Here is a 10,000-nt window from a genome sequence, read left to right as displayed (position 1 = left end):
AAACATGTACTACACTGAAGTACAAACTTGAGGTACTTGTACTGTACTTGAGTTTTTCATCATGAGATCGTATGTAGTAGTAGAACAGTCAGAGGGGACATTTTACTGCATTGACTACTTTTACTGTGAATACCTGAGGTACTTTTACCTCACTAACATTTCCAGTAGTTGATTACATTTGATGAAACTCAGCTGAGACTCACGGCTGCGTCTCCCGTCGCCTGCTGGTCACATGACGCTCTCAGTGTTGTCAGCTGACGCAGATAAAGGATTTGATTGGTTATTTGTAAAATGTAAGAATGTGGACGGACACAGGAAGTCATTCTGGGACAAAGTGCTCATGGACACAACATTTATTCATCACGTTACATAAGAGGACTAAAGTCCATCTGTGTCTCTGCAGGAGGACACATCACACAGTTTTAATGAAACTCAGCCAGTTGGTTCGTGATCGCCTCACAGAGACTTCCTGATGCTCTGAGGACGCTTTAAGACGTCCTCCCAGCTTCAGCTTCAGCTTCAGACATCAGTCCTGAGGCGGGAGGACGTGGGAGGACGTCCCAGAGGAGCTGCGACCGATCGAGACGAGGACCTTTGATCCCAAATCTGATGCAAACGGCAGAACGATCAGATTTGCCGCCTGTCTACAAACGTTCTGCGACGGCCACGCCGACGCGTTCGTCCTCTTTCAGCTGAGTGTTCATGTGTTCATGTGTTCATCTTACAAATCTTTGGACTCTTACTGTTGTGTCAATTTATCTTGTTCACATAAATTAATGATTGTTCTTATTTTTGTCTTGTTTGTCTGAACACACATTTTCAATCATTCACATGAATCCTGTTAAATTAAAAATCATCTTCTGGACTTCAGGGGCTCTAAAATTCTAACTTTAGTCACTAAACACACTCTTTCTCAGAAATGTTTTTTTTTTCCACAATGGCCCCTCGTCTGTAGCATTAGCCTTAGCGTTAGCTTTCGTCATCTGGACCTGGTTCAGGTTCAGGTTTCTCAAATCTCACCTGATGGCAGATTGTCACTGAAACAGCAGGAAGTTTCTCTTTTTACGACTTTTCGTCGGTTTTCGCACTGTTTTCACCACAGCTGACTGTGATTGGCTGAGTCACCTGTCACTCAAGCACACACGTCCCCAAACACACATTTAAGCATCGATTACTTAACGAGATGCTAATTTGGGTTAGAAGATGTCATCAGAGCAGAAGCTGCTGAGTAAAAACTGGACTGACTCATTGGTTTTTATCACAGCAGCATCTAGTGGACGTTAGAGGAACTGCAGCGCGTTGGCTTCAGCTGTGGAGGCTGCTGATTGGTTCATTCAGATTTAAGTTGCTTAAAGTTCATCTGGATGAGCGAGCTCAGAAACTGTCAGATGAACGTCGCTAAAACTCGACTGTCATTCGTTAAGGAGGCTCAAAAAGTCACAGAAATGTTTGCGATCAGTTCTCTTCAGAGATGCTTTCATACGACTCGAACGTCGAACATTCAGAAAGAGATAAACAATAAACAGATCAATAAATCAACACGTTGGATAATCACAACAACACATAAGAAAGCTCAACGCAGCAGAGCGACAAATGTCTCATGTTCAGGCGTTTGACGTCTTCTGTCTCTGAGTCTCTGCAGTGAGGATGAGGAGGACGAGAGGACGGACAAGAGGGGCCAGACGATCCTGAGAAACTCGTCTGAGTTTCAGCCAATCAGAAGAGACGTGAGACAGTTTGAGTCAGTGGACAACTGAAGCCCCGAGAGACGAGCCGTTTCCAGTCGATCGATCATTAAAGTCGATTGATCAGTACTGATTTTACATCAGAGCTTCTTGTCTTTGCCTGTTACTAGAGACGGACACGATGAGGACGTGTCCAACTCAGGGACAGCTTCTACATTCACACACGTTGTTTCTCAGCTCAGGCTTCGTGTGAAGACGTCTTTAAAATCAGAGCTCACAGTTTGACTTCAACGATTCATCTGAGAAAAAAGTTCAGACACAATCAAAACGTGAATTCTGTTTGTCGCTTTGTCTTCTGGTGAGTGAATGAATGAATGAATGAATGAATGAATGAATGAATTGATCCCGTTCTTTTGTCCGTTTGTCCTCTCGGCTCGTCTTAAAGCTCTGGACTGAACCTTCTGTGGACATTTGGTTTGGTTTCTTGTTTGGTCCAATGGCAGCGAAGGATTCCTCATCATTGTCTTTGTCCTCCTAATCCGTCCACACACCAAGGGACCAAACTGAACCCCGACCCAGACGTTGAGAAACCAGCGGCCGGCCTCACGCCGCCCAGTTCAACACTTTCAGTTCACGAGAAGAAGAAAAACAGTGACATCCCTGCTAGAAAAACCAGCATAGAGCAGCAAAGCTAGCCACCAGCAAAACCAGCATATGTTGTGTTTTGATGCTGGTCACCAGCATCCCGTGCTGGTTATGCTGGTTATGCTGGTTATGCTGGTCACCAGCATCACTAGCAACAGCATGCTGGTACACCAACATACCTATGTTGACTCACCAGCTAAACCAGCATGGACCAGCATGGAATCGATGCTGGTCTATGCTGGCTTTTCTAGCAGCTACAAAAGCAGTTAAACTCTGACATCATGACACACCTGTGACACCTGATCGTCCACCTGATCGTCCACCTGATCGTCCACCTGATCGTCCACCTGATGAAACGGCAAACGTTTCAAACAGAAGTCCTGAAAACATCTCGACGTTCCTCCTGAAGCACAAACAGTTCACACATGTCTGTCGTCTGGTTCAGACCTTCAGATTAACTCAAAGTGATGAATGAATGAATGAATGAATGAATGAATGAATGAATGAATGAATGAATGAATGAATTGATCTTGATTGAACTGTGTCAGTTCAGTGAAGTGACGTTTATACTGAAAGAGGAGGAACGTCAAGACATCACACACACGCACACACACGCACACACACATCAGTGAGCACTGCAGCGACGCCGGGCAGAGTGAAGCATCCTGGGACTTGTTGTCCAGTGATGTCATCACTGAGGCTGATGAACAGAAAAAAAAAGTGTAAAAATCCTTTGGAAGCAAAATACTGAGCATAGGTGAGCAGAGTGAAGCATTGTGGGAAATGACGTGCACATGGGGGGCTATGGGAAAACGGCTCTATGAATGCTGGGATATGTAGTGTCTTTTTTGAAGCTCTGTGAGAATTTGAACACTTTGAAGATTTTTTTTACAGTTTTTCTCTTAAATACAGACTTTCTGTCATTGGTTGCTCATCCTCTACAGAACAGGATTGTGGGAAATGGAGTCCAGTGGTGTTGATTGATTTAATACTGACGGTGGAAACCTCTTCCCGTCTGCCTACAACAAGAAAACGTTTCCATTTGATCTTAAATTCAGCGCTGAAATGTTTCCATGATGAGACTGAGCTCAGACCTCAATGAAGCTCAGAGGCATGCTGGGAGATGAAGTCCTTTCAGACGTGAAGCTGGAGCTTTGTTGGAGCTCAGAGCTCAGCAGGATCGTCCGTCTCGGCTCCTGATTCTCAGATTTGACTGGAGGAGAATTCTTCTGAAATGACATGAGAGGAGAAGCCGAGGCGGCCGTGTTTTGCACAGTTGTTGTGGGACGGGACAGCGCCCCCTGCAGCTGGCCGGCGGTGCGGCGCTTTGCTTGGGGGCACTTCAGCAGGGCAGAGAGGAGGACGGTGAAGCTCGTTGTGGACGAAAGAGAAGGTCAGTCAGCTGGTCTACGTCAGTTTCACACACTCCTGCAAAGGAACACACACACAGGATGGAGTCAAGAAAGTGCTGCAGCGCCCCCCGCAGGCCGCCGCCGCCACTGCAGCCACAACACCAACAAACAGCTCCAGTCTGTCCTGAGGGGGGCGCCACAGGAAGGACTGAGCAGACGGCTGCTGCTCATCACTTTACACTTCAAAAAACAGGAAGTAAAGATGATGTGTGTGTGTGTGTGTGTGTGTGAGTGAGTGTGTGTTTGTGTGTTTACCAGCTATAACAGGCTGTTCCTGCCGTTCATGTTGGGACCTTTTGACCTCATCTGTTCCTGAACCGATCCCGACTGTGCACACACACACACACGCACACACACACACACACACACACACACACACACACACACACACACACACACACAGAGAAGATGATCAATAAGTTTATTCTATGTTCATCACATGATGAAATAAAGAAAGAGGAAGTACACCTGTGACATCATCAGGGTGTGTGTGTGTGTGTGTGTGTGCACAGTCGCGATCAGAGCTGAACTCTGACAGCCGACTTTAACAGATGAGGCGAGAAGCTAAAATAAAAGCAGGACGGACGCAGCACTGTGTGGCACTTCCTGACACACACACACACACACACACACACACACACACACACACACACACACACACACACACACACACACACACACTTCCTGTCTTTGATGAGGCAGCTGCTCCATCAGTGTCTCCTCTGTCTCCATGTTGGACTGAAGCCTGATCTGATCTGAGGCTTCATTCATGTTCTGCGGTTCATAAAACGCTCTGGAAGCACTGATCTGAGGTCAGGTGACTGAGGTCAGGTGACAGGTGACAGAGGTCAGGTGAGAGAGGTCAGAGGTCAGCTGACTGAGGTCAAGTGACAGGTGACAGACGTCAGGTTACAGGTGACTGAGGTCAGGTGACTGAGGTCAGGTGACAGGTGACAGAGGTCAGGTGACAGGTGACTGAGGTCAGGTGACTGAGGTCAGGTGACAGGTGACAGAGGTCAGGTTACAGGTGACTGAGGTCAGGTGACAGAGGTCAGGTTACAGGTGACTGAGGTCAGGTGACTGAGGTCAGGTGACAGGTGACAGAGGTCAGGTGACAGGTGACTGAGGTCAGGTGACAGAGGTCAGGTTACAGGTGACTGAGGTCAGGTGACTGAGGTCAGGTGACAGGTGACAGAGGTCAGGTTACAGGTGACTGAGGTCAGGTGACTGAGGTCAGGTGACAGGTAACAGAGGTCAGGTGACAGAGGTCAGGTGACAGAGGTCAGAGGTCAGCTGAATGAGGTCAGAGGTCAGCTGACTGAGGTCAGGTGACAGGTGACAGAGGTGCATGATGGGATTTGTAGTTGTTGAATATTAAAATCATTTCTTCAGATTTATAGAGAAACATTCTGTTGTCATCGATTTCTGCATCTTTAAAGAGTGAGAGGTCGACATTTATCCTATCTCTGTTCTGTTCTGACTAACACCTGAAAACTATGAACAGGTAAACAGGTAGACAGACAAGTAAGGAGATAGACAGGTAAAGAGATAGAGAGGTAAACATGTAGACAGACAGGTAAAGAGACAGACAGGTTAACCTGTAGATAGACAGGTAAAGAGACAGACAGGTAAACATGTAGATAGACAGGTAAAGAGACAGACAGGTAAAGAGACAGACAGGTAAACATGAAGATAGACAGGTAAAGAGACAGACAGGTAAAGAGACAGACAGGTAAAGAGATAGAAAGGTAAACATGAAGACAGACAGGTAAAGAGACAGACAGGTAAACATGTAGACAGACAGGTAAAGAGACAGACAGGTAAAGAGACAGATAGGTAAAGAGACAGACAGGTAAAGAGATAGAAAGGTAAACATGTAGACAGACAGGTAAAGAGACAGACAGGTAAAGAGACAGATAGGTAAAGAGACAGACAGGTAAAGAGACAGATAGGTAAAGAGACAGATAGGTAAAGAGATAGAAAGGTAAACATGAAGACAGACAGGTAAAGAGACAGACAGGTAAAGAGACAGACAGGTAAACATGAAGACAGACAGGTAAAGAGACAGACAGGTAAAGAGACAGATAGGTAAAGAGATAGAAAGGTAAACATGAAGACAGACAGGTAAAGAGACAGACAGGTAAAGAGACAGACAGGTAAAGAGATAGAAAGGTAAACATGAAGACAGACAGGTAAAGAGACAGACAGGTAAACATGTAGACAGACAGGTAAACATGTAGACAGACAGGTAAAGAGACAGACAGGTAAAGAGACAGATAGGTAAAGAGACAGACAGGTAAAGAGATAGAAAGGTAAACATGTAGACAGACAGGTAAAGAGACAGACAGGTAAAGAGACAGATAGGTAAAGAGACAGACAGGTAAAGAGACAGATAGGTAAAGAGACAGATAGGTAAAGAGATAGAAAGGTAAACATGAAGACAGACAGGTAAAGAGACAGACAGGTAAAGAGACAGACAGGTAAAGAGATAGAAAGGTAAACATGAAGACAGACAGGTAAAGAGACAGACAGGTAAACATGTAGACAGACAGGTAAACATGTAGACAGACAGGTAAAGAGACAGACAGGTAAAGAGACAGATAGGTAAAGAGACAGACAGGTAAAGAGATAGAAAGGTAAACATGTAGACAGACAGGTAAAGAGACAGACAGGTAAAGAGACAGATAGGTAAAGAGACAGACAGGTAAAGAGACAGATAGGTAAAGAGACAGACAGGTAAAGAGATAGAAAGGTAAACATGAAGACAGACAGGTAAAGAGACAGACAGGTAAAGAGATAGAAAGGTAAACATGAAGACAGACAGGTAAAGAGACAGACAGATAAAGAGACAGACAGGTAAACATGTAGACAGACAGGTAAAGAGACAGACAGGTAAAGAGACAGACAGGTAAAGAGATAGAAAGGTAAACATGAAGACAGACAGGTAAAGAGACAGACAGGTAAAGAGACAGATAGGTAAAGAGATAGAAAGGTAAACATGAAGACAGACAGGTAAAGAGACAGACAGGTAAAGAGACAGACAGGTAAAGAGATAGAAAGGTAAACATGAAGACAGACAGGTAAAGAGACAGACAGGTAAACATGTAGACAGACAGGTAAACATGTAGACAGACAGGTAAAGAGACAGACAGGTAAAGAGACAGACAGGTAAAGAGACAGATAGGTAAAGAGACAGACAGGTAAAGAGATAGAAAGGTAAACATGTAGACAGACAGGTAAAGAGACAGACAGGTAAAGAGACAGACAGGTAAAGAGACAGACAGGTAAAGAGACAGACAGGTGTGCTGTCTCACCGGCTGCAGTCCCTCTGCCATCTCTCCGGAGCCGATGTGTGTGAGGTGGATGAAGTTTGTCGGCTCTCCGATCATACTGCGATCAATCTTCCTCCTCTTCTTCTTCTACACACACACACACACGCACATGCACACACACACACACACACACACGCACATGCACACACACACACACACACACACACACACACACACACACACACACACACATGCACACACACACAATGTATTGCGTCAGTGAGGGTCCTGAGGTTTGATGAAAACCTTCATGTCTGAACTCGTCTTCATTCTCAGAGACTCACATCATCGTCACCATCATCATCATCATCACATTCAGTTTCTAACATGTCAAAACACCCTGAACCTGCAGGCAGTGCAGAGGGACGAAGTTAACCCTGAACACACCTGTACTTTATTCACTCTGTTCACATGCAAAGGATCATTTCAGCCCAAATTCACACATAAAGGAGAAAATATGATTATTATTTCAGGATAATCAGGTCAAAACTAAACGCTGTGAGCCCTGAGCCCTGAGCCCTGAGTCCTGAGCCCTGAGCCCTGAGTCCTGAGCCCTGAGCCCTGAGCCCTGAGCCCTGAGTCCTGAGCCCTGAGTCCTGAGTCCTGAGTCCTGAGCCCTGAGTCCTGAGCCCTGAGCCCTGAGCCCTGAGCCCTGAGCCCTGAGCCTTGAGCCCTGAGCCCTGAGCCCTGAGTCCTGAGCCCTGAGCCCTGAGCCCTGAGCCCTGAGCCCTGAGTCCTGAGTCCTGAGCCTTGAGTCCTGAGCCCTGAGCCCTGAGCCCTGAGCCCTGAGCCCTGAGTCCTGAGCCCTGAGCCCTGAGCCCTGAGCCCTGAGTCCTGAGCCCTGAGCCCTGAGCCCTGAGCCCTGAGCCCTGAGTCCTGAGCCCTGAGCCCTGAGCCCTGAGCCCTGAGTCCTGAGCCCTGAGCCCTGAGTCTTGAGTCTTGAGTCCTGAGTCCTGAGTCCTGAGTCCTGAGTCCTGAGCCCTGAGTCTTGAGTCCTGAGTCCTGAGTCCTGAGTCCTGAGCCCTGAGTCCTGAGTCCTGAGCCCTGAGTCCTGAGCCCTGAGCCCTGAGTCCTGAGCCCTGAGCCCTGAGCCCTGAGTCCTGAGTCTTGAGTCCTGAGTCCTGAGCCCTGAGTCCTGAGTCCTGAGTCTTGAGTCCTGAGTCCTGAGTCCTGAGCCCTGAGTCCTGAGCCCTGAGCCCTGAGTCTTGAGTCCTGAGTCCTGAGTCCTGAGCCCTGAGTCCTGAGTCCTGAGCCCTGAGTCCTGAGTCCTGAGCCCTGAGGGACACTCTGTGCTGCGTTTAGGAACAGTCTGAGCTCTGGCAAACAGCCAGCGAACGCCTCATTAAAGTCCCATTCTGAGTCCAGTTAATCCTGCTGGGGGGAATTGAGAACTGATCCAGAACACATCTGAGCCACAGTCAGAACAGTTTGGATGAGATTAAAGAGGCTTATGTTCCTCAGGATTATTCAGCACTCTTATGTAACTGAAGCGAGGATTCGGACAGGATCTGAAACCGAGACGCTCCTGGACTCAGTCTGACATCACATCGCTTCTCCGTTCACTCATACTCTCTCCATCAGTCCAGGATCTGAAGCTTGGACCTCCATCAGGCTCAGTGTGTGTGTGTGTGTGTGTGTGTGTGTGTGTGTGTGTGTGTGTGTGCGCACTGAAGGTTTCCTCATTAACACAAATGTCGCGGCTGCTGAAGACTTCAGTGATGTGGAAATCTGTTGCTAGGAAACAACTGTAGCTCTGTTCAATCAGGAACAATCAGCTGTGTAAACAGGAAGTCACTGTAGCATCCTGAGCTAGCAGAACTTCCAAACATGACAGCTTTAAGGCTAAAAGCTAAATTTTTGTAAATGGACATGTTTGTTGTGTCTGTTTCACAGTTCGTCATATTCATACAGTTTAGAATGAGAGCGACACTCATGCTAAGCTAACTGATGTTATGCACTCATTCAAGTGTTATAAGTTAATTTGCGTCTTTCACTCTAAATGGGACAGGTGTTAGCATGCTAGCGAACAGCTCATCAGTGAATCCTGGTCCAAACCGGAGGAGCTGCAGCTCGTTGGTGAAATAGTCGTTCGGCAGATCTGGTCTCCAGACTTTTCCATGACTTTCCAAACCCACTCTGGATTGTTCCACAGTTTCCTCCTGGTTGTTTCTTTTAGTCTGAAAACCATTTGATTGAGTTTCACATCAATAAACCTTCATCACACTCATACTGATCTGAGAGCAGTTACATTACGTAACCTGAGGCTGACTGCTGCTCATTAACGGGACAAACAGCACAGAGCGAACGTCTCCGGGCAACGTTTGTTTACCTGATAAACACCATCATCATCATCATCATCATCATCATCATCATCATCATCAATTCGTCGTCATCATCAGTGTGTCATCAGCGACTCATCAACAGAGGAACAGGCCAGACTTTCAACATAAGAGCGGTCGGGAAAGGAGCCCACAGATCAGCAAAGACAAACGGAACCTGGACCCTGATCCCAGATCTACAGACAGACCTCCAACATGGGCACACAGAGGAGGCCACATCACCTAAACAGAAAGGTGGAGGAAGGATTCACTTCAAAAAGAGCAAACAGCTCCTCGGTGTGTTCAACCTACTGAGTTTTACAGTTGAACTTCCTGAGAAGTCACTGCTGGCGTGTGTGTGTGTGTGTGTGTGTGTGTGTGTGTGTGTGTGTGTGTGTGTGTGTGTGTGTGTATTGTTGCAGTCCACAATAGAACAAACAGAAACTCTATAAATACAGATGGAGGGAGGAGGGGTCTCTGGGCACAACTTCCCTGTTCATGTCTCCACACACACATGCACACACATACACACATGCACGCACACACACACCATCTCTACACGTTGACTCAGGACCAATCAGCTACGAACATCCTGCAGCTCAACCACA

The 10,000-nt window shown here is 46.8% G+C and overlaps 1 protein-coding gene across 2 annotated transcripts in view; it reads right to left on the bottom strand.

Annotated features, from left to right (window-relative positions):
* Positions 1 to 319: 319 nt before the first annotated feature.
* The window catches only part of cdc42se1 (CDC42 small effector 1), a 27,779-nt gene continuing 18,098 nt past the window's right edge, over positions 320 to 10,000 (bottom strand). For both annotated transcript variants that reach the window (XM_070984574.1, XM_070984575.1), the window contains 3 exons: positions 7,057 to 7,161; positions 3,998 to 4,069; positions 320 to 3,758 (listed from right to left, as the gene is read on the bottom strand). In XM_070984574.1, coding sequence (XP_070840675.1) covers positions 4,001 to 4,069; positions 7,057 to 7,161 — 174 coding nt within the window. In that variant the 3' untranslated portion in view covers positions 320 to 3,758; positions 3,998 to 4,000. The remainder of the gene's footprint in view (positions 3,759 to 3,997; positions 4,070 to 7,056; positions 7,162 to 10,000) is intronic.

Source organism: Chaetodon trifascialis, chromosome 17 (assembly GCF_039877785.1).
Source record: "Chaetodon trifascialis isolate fChaTrf1 chromosome 17, fChaTrf1.hap1, whole genome shotgun sequence".
Classification (NCBI taxonomy): domain Eukaryota; kingdom Metazoa; phylum Chordata; class Actinopteri; order Chaetodontiformes; family Chaetodontidae; genus Chaetodon; species Chaetodon trifascialis.
This window is presented reverse-complemented; position numbering and strand designations above follow the sequence as displayed.